This window comes from Phaenicophaeus curvirostris, chromosome 25, assembly GCF_032191515.1.
Source record: "Phaenicophaeus curvirostris isolate KB17595 chromosome 25, BPBGC_Pcur_1.0, whole genome shotgun sequence".
Lineage (NCBI taxonomy): Eukaryota > Metazoa > Chordata > Aves > Cuculiformes > Cuculidae > Phaenicophaeus > Phaenicophaeus curvirostris.
This window is the reverse complement of record NC_091416.1, coordinates 5,397,231-5,413,695: the sequence shown is the minus strand read 5'-3', so window position 1 is coordinate 5,413,695 and position 16,465 is coordinate 5,397,231. Positions and strand designations below refer to the sequence as shown.

General features: G+C 48.0%; 1 protein-coding gene across 1 annotated transcript in view; it reads left to right on the top strand.

Moving 5' to 3' along the window:
• SORL1 (sortilin related receptor 1) overlaps positions 1-15,028 on the top strand; it is a 48,282-nt gene extending 33,254 nt beyond the window's left edge. The window contains exons 33-47 of the mRNA XM_069876456.1: positions 48-174; positions 1,464-1,633; positions 2,202-2,314; positions 2,998-3,102; positions 4,045-4,117; positions 5,235-5,317; positions 5,955-6,051; positions 6,984-7,168; positions 8,001-8,120; positions 8,221-8,385; positions 9,849-10,023; positions 10,540-10,646; positions 11,593-11,785; positions 11,902-12,114; positions 13,016-15,028. Coding sequence (XP_069732557.1) covers positions 48-174; positions 1,464-1,633; positions 2,202-2,314; positions 2,998-3,102; positions 4,045-4,117; positions 5,235-5,317; positions 5,955-6,051; positions 6,984-7,168; positions 8,001-8,120; positions 8,221-8,385; positions 9,849-10,023; positions 10,540-10,646; positions 11,593-11,785; positions 11,902-12,114; positions 13,016-13,083 — 1,994 coding nt within the window. The 3' untranslated portion in view covers positions 13,084-15,028. The remainder of the gene's footprint in view (positions 1-47; positions 175-1,463; positions 1,634-2,201; positions 2,315-2,997; positions 3,103-4,044; positions 4,118-5,234; positions 5,318-5,954; positions 6,052-6,983; positions 7,169-8,000; positions 8,121-8,220; positions 8,386-9,848; positions 10,024-10,539; positions 10,647-11,592; positions 11,786-11,901; positions 12,115-13,015) is intronic.
• Positions 15,029-16,465: the final 1,437 nt, after the last annotated feature.

Here is a 16,465-nt window from a genome sequence, read left to right as displayed (position 1 = left end):
GGGCTGGTTGCCCTCTGACAGACTATCTTTTCCCATTGCCTGCTTAGATGACACAATCGTGTACAAAGTCCAGAACCTGCAGTGGACGGCAGATTTCTCTGGTGACGTCACTCTGACGTGGGCTCGGCCAAAACGAATGTCCTCGACCTCCTGTGTCTACAACGTCTATTACAGGTACAGTACATGAGCCACTGCTGTCCGTATGAATTAGAAGTTAGGAGAAGCGCAGAATCATAAAACGTCCTGAGTTGGAAGGGACCCACAAGGATCATTGAGTCCAACTCCTGTCCCTGCACAGGACACCCCAACATTCACACTGTGGGGCTGAGGCGTTGGCCAAATGCTTCTGGAATATTGTCAGGCTTGGTGCTGTGGCTGCTTCTCTGGGAGCTGTTCCAGTGCTCCACCACCCTCTGGGGGAAGAACCCTTTCCTAATGTCCAACTTAACCCTCCCCTGATGCATCTTCCTGCCATTCCCTTGGATTCTGTCACTGGTTGCCAGAGAAGAGCTCAGCACCTGCTGCTCCTCCTCCCTTTGTAAGGAAGCTGTAAAGGGCAATGAGGTCTCCCTTCAGTCTCCTCTTCTCCAGGCTGAATAGACCAAGTGACTCCAGCTGCTCTTCACACGGCTTCCTCTCTAAACCCCTCACCAACTCCGTGCCCTTCTCTGGACATGATCTGGTAGCTTTAGATCCTTTTTATACTGTGATGCCCAAAACTGCACGCATGAGCACAGGTACCAGTTTATTCATGTTTAGAGCAAAGCACCGTACAGAATCAGACCTAAAAGGCTGGGAGCTACACAGTTGAGTTCTGCTGGGTAAAAATCATCTAATCCTTTGTTGCAAAAACAACCCAAAATCACTGTAAGTAGGGTGCATTATGGAGAGCTGTATTTCATAGCATCATAGAATCACCAGGTTGGAAAAGACCCACTGGGTCATCGAGTCCAACCATTCCCATCAATCACTAAACCATGTCCCTCAGCACCTCATCCACCCGTCCCTTAAACTCCTCCAGGGAAGGTGACACAACCCCCTCCCTGGGCAGCCTCTGCCAGTGCCCAGTGACCCTTTCCGTGAAAATTTTTTCCTAATGTTCAGCCTAAACCTCCCCTGGCGGAGCTTGAGGCCATTCCCTCAATTTGTTTCTACCAGGTTGTTTATTCAGGTGGGATGTGGCTGTATTTGGGTTTTTTTTCTGCTTGGGTCTTGTCTTTGTGGGACCGTTGACAATGAGAACAAAGTCAAGAAATTAGAGCGCAGCAGTTATAGAAAACCTCAGAGGATGGTGCTTATAAGTCACTAAGCTATGTTTAGTTCAGGCTTTAAGAGAGCATCTTTTCAAGGTGATGATGTGGCTTTGCTGGAAAGGACACTGAGCAGCAAGCTCTAACATACAGAGGTGGTTTCACCTTTTGTTGGTGCTGTCCTGACTGGAACGGTGGGGCTTTCTCGTGCAGGATAGTCGGTGAGAGCATTTGGAAGATTTTGGAAACCCACAGCAACAAAACTAACAGCGTTTTGAAGGTCCTCAAGCCTGACTGCACCTATCAGGTCAAAGTCCAAGTGCAATGTCTCAGCCGAGTCTACAACACCAACGACTTCATCACCCTCCGGACACCCGAAGGACGTAAGCAGCCCTGCATGGTCTTATCGGTGACCTAATGCATTCGGCTTCACCTTAGAGAGTAGATGCTGATGAGGTATCATGATTATGAACAAAAGGAGCCTTTCCATAGGCCTAGGGAATTGTGCTGGACTGGGAAAAAGGGCTGTGGGTTCCCTGCCTAGAGGTGGTCCTGCACCGAGCCACCAACCTGCCCTCTTTCTTGCTCCTGATTTGGTGGTTTAGTATCACCAGGAGGTTCATCTTTTCACCCAGTGCGGTGTGGGGCTGTGGGACTGGTCAGTACCACACACAAGGAGTGGGATCTTCCTGCCTGCAGAGTGGAGGTCAGGATTAGGAAAGGATGCAAGATAAGGCAAAGAGCCTAGCGATACCCTATCTTTGCAGCCATGAAAAAGGCTTCATTGCTCCAGAGCGGGGATGAAAGGGACTCGGGACACAACTGTAGGAATAAGATCTCCCATGAGCCTGGCCTTCTTGGCCATTCCCCCTCTGTCCCAACTTTTCAGGGAGACCCTGCTTTTTCCCAGGTCATCTGGACCATCATTAATACCTCCGTTTCTCTCCCCAGTACCAGATGCTCCCTTTAACCTTCAGCTGTCCCTGAAGAAAGAAGCTGAGGGTGTGGTGACGGGCTGCTGGAGTCCCCCCATGAACGCCCACGGCCTCATACGGGAATATATCGTGAGTCCTGCTGCCTCGTGGGGCCGAGTCCGGATCGACAGTGGGATGGGGAAGGCTGCTGGGGGCTCGCAGCAGCACGGGCTGGCCTGGCTGGACACAGCTGTCTCTGCAGAGGCGGGTGGGCCAGGGATAGGACGTTTATCCTGGAGAAGAGGAGGCTGAGAGGAGTCCTCATCACTCTCTGCAGCTCCCTGAAAGGAGGTTGTGGTGAGGTCTCTTCTCCCAAGGAGCAAGCGTGAGAGGAAATGGCCTCAAGTTGTGCCAAGGAAGCTCTTTTTTACCAAAAGAGTGATGAAGCCCTGACAGAGGCTGCCCAGGGAACTGGTGGAGTCACCATCCTTGGAGGGGTTCAAAAAGCATGTAGATGTGGCACTTCATGACATGGTTTAGGAGGCACAGTGGTGTTGGGCTGACACTTGGACTGGATGACCTTAGAGGTCTTTTCCAACCTTAATAACTGTGACTGATTTCATAGAGGAAATCTGGTGAGAGCATCGGGCAAGCTGGGAGAAGAAATACTGCAGGGCTGTAGGTAGCGACACAGCCCTCAACTCCATAATTTCATTTCTCATTCTCTTCTTTCACTTTCGTACTTCTTTCTGCTGAGATTTTGACACAGAGGGACCTGGCACCCATGGTATTGTTGATTGTGGGGCCCTCATTTCTTTTTTTGGTGCTCCTAGGTGGAATACAGCAGGAGCGGATCCAAGGAGTGGTCGTCCCTTAGAAGCACCAGGAACTACACAGAGATCAGGAACTTACAGGTCAACACATTATACACAGTTAGAGTGAGTATTTGCAAAGCTCTCATTACTTTCCACTGCATGGTCCAAGTCCTGCACAGCCTAGGACTTGCTAAAAAAGGATGTTAAAATGTCAGCCCACAATGGGAGCTTGGCATTTGTGCTGCTAACATATATAGTTTCAAGGCCTGAATTAAGGCCCTTGATTTGCTCCTTTTCCCAGAAGACCAGGCTGTTTTGTGCAGTCTGCACTAATCGTTGCCCATTCCTGTGTCACTGCAATAGCACCGGATCTGGGACAGAGATAAATTTGGTCCTTACTGCATCACTGGGAAAAGAAGCAGATCCGCCTGTGGGGAATGTATACACATGGGAGAAGCTGGGTAATTATAGACAGAACTAATAAGAATAGGAAATGAACGTCTGCACAGTGAGCTCTGGGAAATGTTTGCTCTGCCATTGTCCGTGCTCCCTGTGCTGAATGAGGAAGGGTTCCTGGGGGAGTCCATAGGGAGGAGGAATAAACACCTCCCTGCTCCTCATGAATCGGCGTTATTCTTACAGTCAGTTGGCGCGAGTCTTTCCTTCCATGGTTTTCCTTCCTGTACTTATCTGTTCCCAAATAAATCTTTGGCACTGGATTCAGCACTCACATGGACTTCATCTGTTCTTACCTACACTACAGCAGATAGGGTCCAAGACTCCTTATCTAGATAGACTCCTCGAAAAGATCTTATAAGGGAGCGGTTATCTCCAAAGAGGATGTACCTCCCTCCTTTTAGATTCCTTTAATTGACTTAAAGTAGTTTGCTTTATCTCTGCAATAAGCATTTTATTGCCAAGTAATTGAGCTATTGTTTGCTTCAAAGTCCTTTTCCCATGAGCTCTGCCATGTCCGTAACCCTGCTGTAACCCCGTTCTCTGCATTATACAATGTTGGCGGGGTACATTTATTCATATTAAACTAACTCTCTCACATTTGAAAAGGTTGCTGCAGTAACTAGTCGAGGAGTGGGAAACTGGAGTGATTCCAAATCCATAACCACCGTAAAAGGCAAAGGTAAATGTTGTTGTTTCAGTCAACTCAGACAACATAGCAAAAAAGCTGAATAGAAGCCTGAAGCATCAGCATCAGCATGCGTAACCTCCTCCTCGTTCTTTATGATTCCCTATGGAGTGTTTTAAACTATTCAGCAACTTTGTTGTGCCACTTCAGCTGCCTCGAAGTCTGAACATGTTGCTGACTCTTCCTCTGACCTCTGTGGCATGTAGGATGGAGGTACTGCTCTGGGCAAGAAGCCTGTCCAGAAGGTTCCCCTCACTTCTGGGCTTCCCTCTGACTTGTGTAGGTTAGATCCTACTTTTGGATAGGCGAGACACGTTACCACTCTCTCCTGTGCTGTCTCTGGCTGAAAGGATGCTTGCTTATTGTTCTTGGGTTATGATAATGATGGCTTCTGCATCTCATACGTAGGTGAGACCACTAAAAGGCTTCCAAGAACTGTCACAACATTATGGGAGATAAATTCAAATAACGCAGTAAATCATTTCCCTCCAAACTGTTTTTAAAACAACCTTTTGAATTCAGTTATATTCATGCCAAGTTTTTCTTCCAAACCTATATTCTGATGTCAAAATTGTTTGCTAATGAAAGTGCATCCTCACTATGTAGACAAAGGACGCCCCATCCCTGGAGGTGTTCAAGGCCAAGTTGGATGAGGCTTTGAGCCCCTGATCCAGTGGGAGGTGTCCCTGCCCATGGCAGGGGTGGAACTGGATGATCTTTAAGGTCCCGTCCAACCCAAATCATTCTATGATTCCATGATTCACCAGTTCCTTGAAAGGTCAGAAGCCATTAACTGTGATGTGATTTCATCCCACTCAGCTCAGAGGTAAAATACCTGTGCCTAGCCCTCTCTGCTTCCAGCTGGTGCCAAACTAGTCACAGATAAGGCAGCTTTTAGATGGCTGACTGAAAAAATTATGGAGGTTCAGCATGTCAGTGTCTTCTCTTCAGGGCGTGTCTGAGAGGCAGGCAAGGAGGGGCTGGGAAGATGGGAGACTCCTGGTCTGAGAGACCATTGTTGAAATGAAAGCCTGTATTTTACCTGTTCTCTCTCAAGAAAGACTTCATTTCTTTGTGCTGTGGCTATAGCTGTTTCTCCCTTTCCCTCTAGTCATTCCTCCACCAGTCATACACATCGAGAGCTACAGTGAGGACTCCGTAAGTTTCAGCCTAAAAATGACTACTAATATCAAGGTAACATTCTTACCTTTACTTTTGACCCTAAAATATAGGGGAAAGGGCTTGTGTTGGGAAAGTGCTAAATACTGGATTGGATAGAGAAGAGAAGGTTCCAGGGAGACCTCAGAGCAGCTTCCAGTACTGAAAGGCCTTCAGGAAAGCTGGGGAGGGGCTCTTGATCATGGAGGGCAGGGAGAGGACAAAGGGGGATGGTTTTCAGCTGAAAGAGGGGAGATCTTAGGAAGAAATGTTTTGCTGTGAGGGTGGGGAGGCCCTGGCCCAGGTTGCCCAGAGCAGGGGTGGCTGCCCCATCCCTGGAGAGGTTCAAGGCCAGGTTGGACGGGGCTTGGAGCCCCTGATGCAGTGGGAGGTGTCCCTGCCCATGGCAGGGGTGGGACTGGATGATCTTTAAGGTCCCTTCCAACCCAAACTGTTCTATGATTCTGTGTTAAACTGTCACCTGTTTATGTAGTGCAATTACTTTTTAAAGCTTGTTACTTCATGCCGAATTATTTCTTAGTACTCATCAACCACCATCAGCTCTTTTAATTAGGATGAAAAATACAATGGAAAGACTTTCAATGATGACTTTTACTGCATGCAAAAAGAGCTGAACTGATAATTCACGTTGTTTGCCCTTGCTGCTTGACAGGTCAGCGGTTACGTTGTGAACATCTACTGGACATTTGATACGCACAGGCAGGAAAAAAGGACTCTGATCGTAGAAGGAGAAAAGTCCATCCAAAAAGGTAAATTCTGAGCAAAGTATAAAATTCTGCCTTAGTCAACACTAAACAGAAGGTTTTACGGAAAGCTTTTTCTTTCTTTTTTTGCAACTGAGTAGTTTCTGTTTAGAAAAGAGTAAATCTCAAGAGGACAAACCAGCAAAAGCCTTGGCTTCTCTTCTTAGGACTTGGAGATTTCAAGCGGATTTGGGATTTATCCCCCAGAGCTGTACTGGCCTTTTCTCATCACATGGGATTTTGTTTATGGTTCCTTATATACTCTGCAAAAGGTCAACAGTTTCTTGGGCCTCTATACACGTCCCTATTAATCGGATTGGAAAAATCACTGGTGTGCACAGTCTAGATACGGGAAAGCATTCTGGTGCACAAAAGCACAGGCTGGGTCAGATACCAGAGCCCCAGGTGCTTCTGTGTAAAGGAAATTTATAAAGCAAGTCCAGAAGAGGCCACAAAGATGATCTGAGGGCTGGAGCACCTTCTGTACAAGGATAGGCTGAGAGAGTTCAGCCTGGAGAAGGGAAGGCTCCAGGGAGAACTTAGAGCAGCTTCCAGTGCTGAAAGGGGCTCCAGAAAAGCTGGGGAGGGGCTCTGGATCAGGGAGGGCAGGGAGAGGACAAAGGGGGAATTGTTTTCAGCTGGAAGAGGGGAGACTGAGATGAGATCTTAGGGAGAAATGTTTTGCTGTGAGGGTGGGGAGGCTGTGGCCCAGGTTGTCCAGAGCAGTGGTGGCTGCCCCATCCCTGGAGGGGTTCAAGGTCAGGTTGGATGGGGCTTGGAGCCCTTCTGTGACTCTTAATTGTTCAAATCAAAACACAAACCAAGAGAGTCAGGCTCCTGTCTAAGATAGTTTGACGCTGCTGACTGTTTCCTAGTGCTCTCACCCTGCTGTTGCAGCACTTTGCCTCACCTAACAGTGCCCATTTCTCTTTGCTCAGTGGCCAATCTGACAGCACGTACTCCTTATGAAATTTCTGCTTGGGCTAGGACAGAGCTGGGTGACAGCCCTCTGTCTTTTGTACACGTGGTGACCAGTGGGATGAGACCTGCATCACCAAGTCTCAAAGCCAAAGCCATCAACCAGACTGCGGTGGAGTGCAGCTGGACCGGACCGAGGAATGTCGTAAGGCATCAATCTCTCCTTTCTCACCAGTCGGGACAGGGGCTAGCTCAGAGCTTCAAAACATAAGCAAAATCTTAAAACAGGGCTATTTGTAAAGATTGAATTGCAAAGCCCTGAAAATTTTACGCTTAAAAACCAAGGGGAAGAACCTGCTGGCCCTCAAACAGAAGCAAGGAAATCTGCTTTGTTATCTAGTGGAGAAGTGGCTGAAACAGCACAATGTTCCAATAGTTCTTCAGTTGATTACACTGTGTTATCAGACCTGAGCCTAGGATTTTATGGTGGGGAGAGCAGCAATGAGAGGTCAGACTGAACCTGAACTTGGGCAGAAAGAGTGCTGAAAGGAAAGTGCTGAAAAAAAAGTGCAGAAAGAGTGCTGAAAGGAAAAGGGACCTTTGCTTCAGGGAGACCTTTGCTTGAGGGGAGACCTCATTGCTCTCTACTACTGCCTAAAAGGAGGTTGTGGAGAGGAGGGAGCTGGGCTCTTCTCCCAAGTGACAGGGGACAGGACGAGAGGGAATCGCTTCAAGCTCCACCAGGGGAAGTTCAGGCTGGACGATAGGAAAAAATATTTCACAGAAAGGATGATTGGGCCCTGCAACAGGCTTCCCAGGGAGGGGGTTGAGTCACCTTCCCTGGAGGGGTTTAAGGGACAGGTGGACGAGGCACTGAGGGACATGGGTTAGTGATTGATGGGAATGGTTGGACTCGATGATCCGGTGGGTCTTTTCCAGTCTGGTGATTCTATGATTCATGTTCCTATAAAGCAACAGCCAGGGAAAGTTTGGATGGGAGCTCCAGCTCTTCACAAAATCTGTGCTCTTCCTTGCAGGTCTATGGCATCTTCTATGCCACGTCCTTCCTGGAGCTGTACAGAAGCCCTCACAACACCACAACCACCTCCCACAACATCACTGTGATCGTGCAGCGGGATGAGCAGTACCTGTTTCTGGTAGGAGCCTGTTCTGTTCCCCCTCCTACCTGCACTGTGGGCTGTAGTTCACTGCCAAAGGGTGCAGGCACAGTATTAACCTCTGGGTCATCCCTTCAAGGTCCGTGTGATGTCTCCCTACCAAGGGCCTCCGTCTGACTACGTTGTGGTGAAAATGATCCCTGACAACCGGCTTCCCCCTCGGCACCTCCACTCAGTGCACACTGGAAAGACGTTCGCAGTCATTAAGTGGGAATCTCCCTACGATTCGCCTGACCAGGACATGGTAATATCTCACAGCACCTTCTCCTGTCCCCTTGTGCCCAAACCCCAGCTTAAAGACAGATCCCTGCCCTGTTGCTGATGGAGAACTGGGTCTGAGATCAGATCTATGCTCCATCTAAATGGTCATTGTCACAATGCTGGCACCTCTGGGACCTGCAGTGTCTCTTTTCACACTGGCCATTAGTTCATTCACACTGTGTTTAAAAGAGTCATAGAATCATGGAATGGTTTGGGTTGGAAGGGACCTTAAAGCCCATCCAGTCCCACCCCTGCCATGGACAGGGACACCTCCCACCCGATCCAGTTGCTCCAAGCCCCATCCAACCTGGCCTTGAACCCCTCCAGGGATGGGGCAGCCACCACTGCTCTGGGCAACCTGTTCCAGGGCCTCCCTACCCTCACAAGAAAACATTTCTTCCTAAGATCTCATCTAAATCTCCCCTCTTTCAGCTTAAAACCATTCCCCCTTGTCCTATCTCTGCACTTCATGATCAAGAGCCCCTCCCCAACTTTTCTGGAGCCCCTTTCTGGACTGGAAGCTGCTCTAAGGTCTCGTTGCAGTCGTCTTTTCTCCAGGCTGAACAAGCTAAACTCTCTCAGCTTGTCCTCATATGGGAGGTGCTCCAGCCCTCTGATCATCACCATGGCCCTCCAAAGGATATCTGGGATATCTGTGTCTCAAAGTAAAGTTGGGCATGTGCTAAATCACCTTTTTGGGCTTCAGCTTTGCCCTGGAGACCAGGCTGGCCAGTGCCTGAGCTCAGCCTCTAGGACAGGCGTCTGGCCAGCCGTGCTGCGGGCTCTGTCTCCCGCTCCAGCCGAGCCGGCGCAGCCCCAACAAAGGCTGGTTCTGTTTTCTGGCACGCTGGTGTACAGGCAGGTCTCGCTCCATTGCAGGCGAGTCATTTTCTCAGCAAGCTTTCCACTCCTATTCTGGTTCAGAGACTTCAATGGGAAAAGTTGAAATCCATAAATCCTGGTAAAACTAGAAACTTTGACAGGGCAGGGGTATGCATCGCATCCTTGTGATTTGTTAAGAAATACGACCTGAGATCTTCCTCTTGCTCTCATCTGTCCCATTAACTGCATTTTCTCTATCGGTAAATACTGATCTCATGTGGAGATCCAGCTAGTCCAGCAAGAGGCTTGGAATCTTAACTTCCCAGGCTTTCTGTAAAGTGCAGGAATGGTTTAATTCAAATTTTATTCCCCTAGTCTGTCATCATAGAATCATGGAACGGTTTGGGTTGGAACGGGCCTTAAAGCCCGTCCAGTTCCACCACTCTCCTGACACTTCCCACTGGATGTGGTTGCTCCAAGCTCCATCCAACCAGGCCTTCAACACCTCCAGGGATGGGGCAGCCACCACTGCTCTGGGCAACCTGGGCTGGTGTTTGTGAGGTTGCTAGCAGGTCTGCAAGAAGGTAGGACCTTTCACCATATGTGCTTTTCCTCCCCCTGTAGTTGTATGCTGTTGCAGTTAAAGATTTAGTAAGAAAAGCAGATAAAATCTACAAAGTGAAAACCCGGAACAGCACAGTGGAGTACACCATTAAGAAACTTGAACCGGGAGGCAAATACCATGTGATTGTTCAACTGGGAAATATGAGCAAAGAATCCAGCATGAAGATCAACACAGGTAAATGAAAGAGTGCTGCTGGGTGGGTGCCAGGGCAAGTCCTTGCTGCATTGTCCACTCTCCCATCCCAACTCTGTGCTGTCTGGAGACTCCAGCAGTGTTTCTGCATCACTTGGTCCTCTCCCACAGCCACAGACCAATTCTGAGAGACCTCCCTACAGCTCCTGACAAGGGCAATTAAACGCCCCACAACAGCAGCAGAGAGGAAGCCTCTCAGGTGACAGCCAAGGAGCTTTTCTCCTCTGTAGATGGAGATGGGAAAGACACCTCTTTGGCTGTGTAGACAAAATGAAATACCATTAAAGTCCTACCATAAAAAACCACAGAAAATATCCTGCCAGATCACATGCCACAGTGTCCTCTCCTCCAGTGCAGCCCTTTCCTGAGCTGAGAATTGTGCTGATCCCTAAAAACTCCTGACTTTCAGAAATGCCCCCCATTACTGTTCCTCAGCCAAAAGAAAAAGTGCCATCAGGGTGAAAACCTAACCCACCTGCCTTTTCTTCTAACTTGCAGTTCCACTGTCTGCACCAGACGCCTTAAAAATCATAACAGAAAATGACCACATTCTGCTTTTTTGGAAGAGCTTGGCGTTAAAGGAAAGTAATTTCAATGAAAGCCGGGTAAGTTGTGCTGTCTCTCCCATCCTACAGGCCAGAAGAGCCCAGAGCAGAGCCACTGCAAGGCTCTTCTCATGGACTCCTTGAAATATGTTAGTACTTTCTGCTCCCGAAAAGCATTCTTGATGAGCCCTCTGCTTGGAGCTCGCTTCAATTCATATTGTGACTAAGCCACTAAAGCTGATAGATCCCATCAGTCACCTTTTAGGAACACAATTATCCACTTGGAAAAGGTCAGGTGTCACGTGTGAAAGGATTGGGAATAGGACACTGTCCCATCGGGCTGGGAAGCTCATCAGAGTTTGAGAACTGTCATAGAGTCATAGAATGGTTTGGGCTGGAAGGGCCCTCAAAGCCCATCCAGTCCCACCCCTGCCATGGGCAGGGACACCTCCCACTGGATCAGGGGCTCCAAACCCCATCCAACCTGGCCTTGAACCCCTCCAGGGATGGGGCAGCCATGGCTTCTCTGGGCAACCTGGGCCAGGGTCTCCCCACCTTCATAGTGAACAATTTCTTCCTAATGTCTAATCCAAATCTTCCCCCTTGCAATTTAAAGCCATTCCCTCTCATCCTATCACTACAAGCCCTTGTAAAAGATTACTTAGTCCCTGATAGCAAATCTGTGGTGGTCTCTGCAGGGCCTGGGCAGGCAGCAAATTATCAAAAAAGCCATTGCTTTTACTGGACTCTGTATTTAGAGTGATCTCGGGTGGATGCTAAGGGCAGAGTGAACCAAACAGATCTAAATCTTCTGTCTTTCCTGAACTGGACGAGGTCGTTGCATGCTGACAGGGATGCCTGGAGGAGGCTCCGTGTTGCCCAAGGCACTTCATCAAAGCTAGATTCAGGAGGAGAAACAAGTTTCAAAGCCCTGTCTGAAGGAGCAAACCTGACCTCTGCAGCCGAGTGATGTCTTTGTTTGTGCTTTTCTTTTCACAACTCTCAGGGTTATGAGATTCACATGTTTGACAGCCTGATGAACATCACAGCTTATCTGGGCAACACCACAGAAAACTTCTTCAAAGTTTCCAACCTGAAGATAGGGCACAACTATTCATTCAGCGTCCAGGCCAGGTGCCTGTACGGCGGGCAGATGTGCGGTGAGCCGGCCACGCTTCTCTATGATGAGCTAGGAACTGGTAGGTCCCTGCATTTTCCCCATCTTCCTTAATAAAGATTGATATAAACCTCACCAGCTCACTAGAGAACTGTGCTATCAGTTGCTAACGGTGCTTCTTTCCCTCCCTAATTTTAGGTGAAGACTCCTCTGCATCAAAAACTGGTAGATCCACAGATGTCGCTGCCATCGTGGTGCCGGTGCTGTTCCTGCTGCTGGTGACCCTCGGGATCGGGTTCGTGGTGCTCTACATGAGGCACAGGCGGCTGCAGAACAGCTTTACCGCCTTTGCAAACAGCCACTACAGCTCCCGCCTGGGCTCAGCCATATTCTCCTCAGGAGATGATTTAGGTACGTAGCCCCTGGTTTCATGCACAGCCTGAAAGACATGAAATCAGTGCAAGACCTTACGTTGTGCTTTGAGATGCTGAACAGTGGCTGAACAGGAACCAGCAGTGGCCTGGGTGGCTAAGAGGGCCAGTGGCATCTTGTCTTGTATCAACCATGGTGTGGCCAGCAGGAGCAGGGCAGGGGTTGTTCCCCTGCAATCAGGGGGCTGCACCTCAAATCCTGGGTTCAGTTCTGGGCTCCACACCCCAAGAAAGACATTGAGGGGCTGGAGCGTGTCCAGAGAAGGGGAACGGAGCTGGGGAAGGGTCCGGAGCCCTGGGGTTCTGGGAGCGGCTGAGGGACCTGGAGGTGTTCAGCCTGGAGAAGAGGAGGCTGAGAGGAGACCTCATCGCTCTCTGCAGCTCCTGGAAAGGAGGTTGTGGCAAGGTGGATGCTGGGCTCTTTTCCCAATGAACAAGTGATCGATAGGATGAGAGGAAGTGGCCTCGAGTTGTGCCAGGGGTGGTTTAGCCTGGGTACTAGGAAACACGACTTCATGGAAAGGGTTGTGAAGCACTGGCAGAGGCTGCCCAGGGCAGTGGTGGAAACTCCATCCCTGGAGGTGTTTAAAGGACATGTGGACATGGCATTTACAGACGTGGTTTAGTGAGTTTGCAGTGTGACATTAAGAACTTGATGATCTTAAAGGTCTTTTCCAACCTAAATGATTATGTAAACCACTCCCCCTAATGCAAAGCAATAAAACTTGAGTATAACAGATACAGCAACCAGGTAGGAGCATGAGTGAGGCCACAATTTACTGGATTTGAGGACAATTTTGTGGCCAGCTTCACTAGCTCATTTACTCGTGCCCCCTACAATGCTGAGGGCAGCGTAACAGAGCTCTGGGTTTGTTTTTCAGGAGATGAGGATGACGAAGCCCCAATGATAACTGGATTTTCAGATGATGTTCCCATGGTCATCGCATGAAGCGCATTTCTGACTGTACAAACCAAATGGTGTAAATATTTTATTTGATAAAAATAGTTGATTGTTTATTTTAAAAATGCACTTTGAGTTGCAATATGTTATTTTTATATGGGCCAAAAAAGAATTTAAAAATACACTTTGTAGTAATCAACTGTGAATTGCAGTCTAGGTTGGTTTAGTAACAAATTGCTTTGATTTAACATTAATTTAGTCTTACAGGGCTATGCTTGCTGGGCATGCTTTTAAGTCTGTGAGATATTTTCCGTTGACTAAATTGGCTACTCATTTTATTTTTCTAAGACAAGTATAAATTTATTTAAAAAGAAATTCAGGAGATTATATATGTAGATAGAGAGAGAAGTAATATAGTCCCTGAAGGTTTTGCTTTTACTTTAAAAACAAAAAATCCTTTGGACTTTGTTTTATATAGAGGCATTTTTGTTGTGTTAATTTATTGGGAAATCTGCTTGAGAACAGATTTCCAAAGTCGTCAGACATTGTACACATTATTGTGTAGAACATGTGCCACTTTATCTTGCAAGGCAGTAGGATCTTGGCATCCCCATCATTGTTCTTGCCGTGATATTAAAAAATCCTTATTTTTACATATTCCTCCCCCCCCGCCCCTTATTAAAAGATAGAACCTTTCAGCAATCTCAGAGCCCAAGTCAAGATGCTGCAGCGCATCCTTTATGTAGGAGTTTAGCTTCCTGCTGCTGTAACTGTAAGAGAAAGCATCTGGGCTGCACCAAACCACGGTGCCAAGGGTGATGCAAACCCTTGAACGCTGATGCTAAGGGCTGTTAGCAGGAGGATTTCTGGGGCTGTTCCTGCAGGTGAGGGGTTACCCGTGGGCAGCAGTGCTGCAGAATCCACAGAATCCTTCTGCAGTGCCGTGCTAGTGCCCAGACTTTGTAGTTTTGACCTTTCAGGTGTGCAGTGACAACAGTCGATGCCATGTCCTACCACCCTCCCTCTGCTGCCCAAACCTCTTTGGAGGGCACCTCCAGTCACCGAGCTGCTGACCATTAAGCTGTAGTTTACACCACTAAAAAAACTTGCCCCTACCCCCTTCGAACACGCTCTCCAGCTAATCAGGACCCCGTCCCTCCATGGAGCTCCTCTAAGATGCTGCTGTGGCAGTGGGACGGAAGGGGGAGCCTCCACTGTGAGGAAACAGCTTCGCATACAGATTCTCCACAGTCCTAGAGAGCTGTAATTACTGAAAATCTAAATTCATTTGGTTTACAGCAGGGATTCAATCCTCCTTCATTAGTGTTTCCTAAAAGTAGCTCTAGTCGTACCTTCAGCTTTAGAAGGAACCTATATATCCACATATATATTATTTTCCCATCACTAGGCATCTCACGTTCCCAGTAGACATAATGCAGGCTACAGAGCCGAGCAGTAGAAATAAATGTCTGGTAACCACTGTCGAGAGGGGTTTTTTTTGTGATAGCAAGATGTGAATCTCACCACAAATCCAACCCCCTTGCCAAGCCAAGAGCGGCGACACGAGCGGATGTTCACGGGTCACGCCTGGCCGTGCTCGATATATGCAAAGCTTCGCACCGGTGAAATCCAGCACATTGTCTTGTTTCCTTTGTTTAAACCAAGAGTATTTTTGCAGTGTGAATTCAATTCGAATTGCAGTCTTCCTACAGATGAAATAAGAGAGGCCAACTATGTTTTGATACACGACTGATCCATTTAATTTCACATATATAAAGAAATAGAAGGTCTGTATGGTTTGATACTCTATAGAAATACTGACTCTATTTTCAATTACTGGTGTTATCATTCCCGGTGACAGATTTTTTTCCCCCGAAGCTGGGACCAAACTATGCTCAGATTTTTATAAGTAGCAATGATTTTAGAGTCGTCATATTTTTATCTTGTTAGTGGGTCAGGTGCTGCTCAGGAGTGAAAATTTTGAGTAAATCAACCCAGCTGGAAATACAGCTCCACAGAGAGACCAGAATCTGACCTAGAGGCTGAACTGTTCTAAAGATATAAATAAAATATTTTATATAGGAAAGAAAGCCTAAAAGCAGAGAGAAGGTGTAGTGAACCCCTTCCTTATTATGCAAGTTCTTCTGGCACAGGTATTGGAAAAAAGAGTTAGAGCATCCCAGATGATGGCACCTTGCTGGTGAGAATCACTGCTGGTTCTCTGCTACTGCTTTACACCCCAAGGATAAATCCTGCTTGGATACAGCGAGTAGAGCTTAACCCATCTTTATCTGGAAGACAGATGCCAAGGGGACCCTTGTAACCACTTTATATTCTGCAGAAATCCCGCGGCTGGATGCTTATCCAGCGTCAGTCAGGGGACAGGTCGCTTCTGGCCACTCTGAAAGGCTCCATTGTACGTGTGGCTCAGCCGCGCTCGTCCGGAGCTCAGCCTATTGCCAGCAAAGCATTTTGTTGGACTAGGTCCTTAAAGCCACCGCTTCGAATTACCTGTGCCTCACTAACTCGCCCTGGGTGGAACGGAGCCCTCTGTGGTCACCCCCGCGTTGCACGGGGGGACACTGCAGCAGGCAGGCTGGGTGCAAAGCTGGATTTGTCTTTACACGGACAGTACTGTAATGCACGGGCATGCCCGACCCTCCGAGACTTTCCCTTCATTGCAAAAATCACCACTGTGCTCTCAGCAACGCAACTTCACAGGGCTAGTGTATTTTATATAGAGCTAGAAGTCCAAGCCCCAGGTGGGGAGCGGGCAGGATAGATGCAATTGTGGGCAAATTGTATATTTTTTATGAACTTTTGAAGCACGGAATCTTGTTCACAGAGATGTATAAGGGGTGGGAGGGTTCTGGTGTAAATACGGTACCCGGGTGTGTATTTTGTTCTGGTTTTGTTTCAGTAGCCTCATGCAATGTGAAGTGTTATCCTGACTTTGGGGAGGGGACTGGGGTTTATCTCATAGCAACCCAGTGCAATGTTCAGATCCATAAGGCAAAAAAAAGGGGGTTGGGAAATACCCTGGTTAGGAGGATCTTCTCCCAGTTGATTTGTCTTTGCATCCATTTCAGATCTCGCTGCAGTTGCCTGCCAGTACTCTTAAGTCCATTTGAACAAAAGACTGAAGTCAAAGGCTAAAATCTGATGAGGTTTTGGAGCGTGAGGTTCGTTTTGCTTTGGCTTGGGATATTTGGAGGGCTGTGAGTGTGTGTTTTTTGGGTTTGGGTTTTTACGAGAAAAGACAAGCAGTGGCCGTTTTCCAGGCTTGAGATCTGAACGCACCGTTCAAGGTCAAATAAGCGCTCCTTTCAGCCTGAATAAATCACATCACTCTTTCGGCCGTCACTGCCTCCTCCATAAAATGGCTTTGGCAAGTGGGTAACCCCAGCTCCCACATGCAGCCACCCCCGAG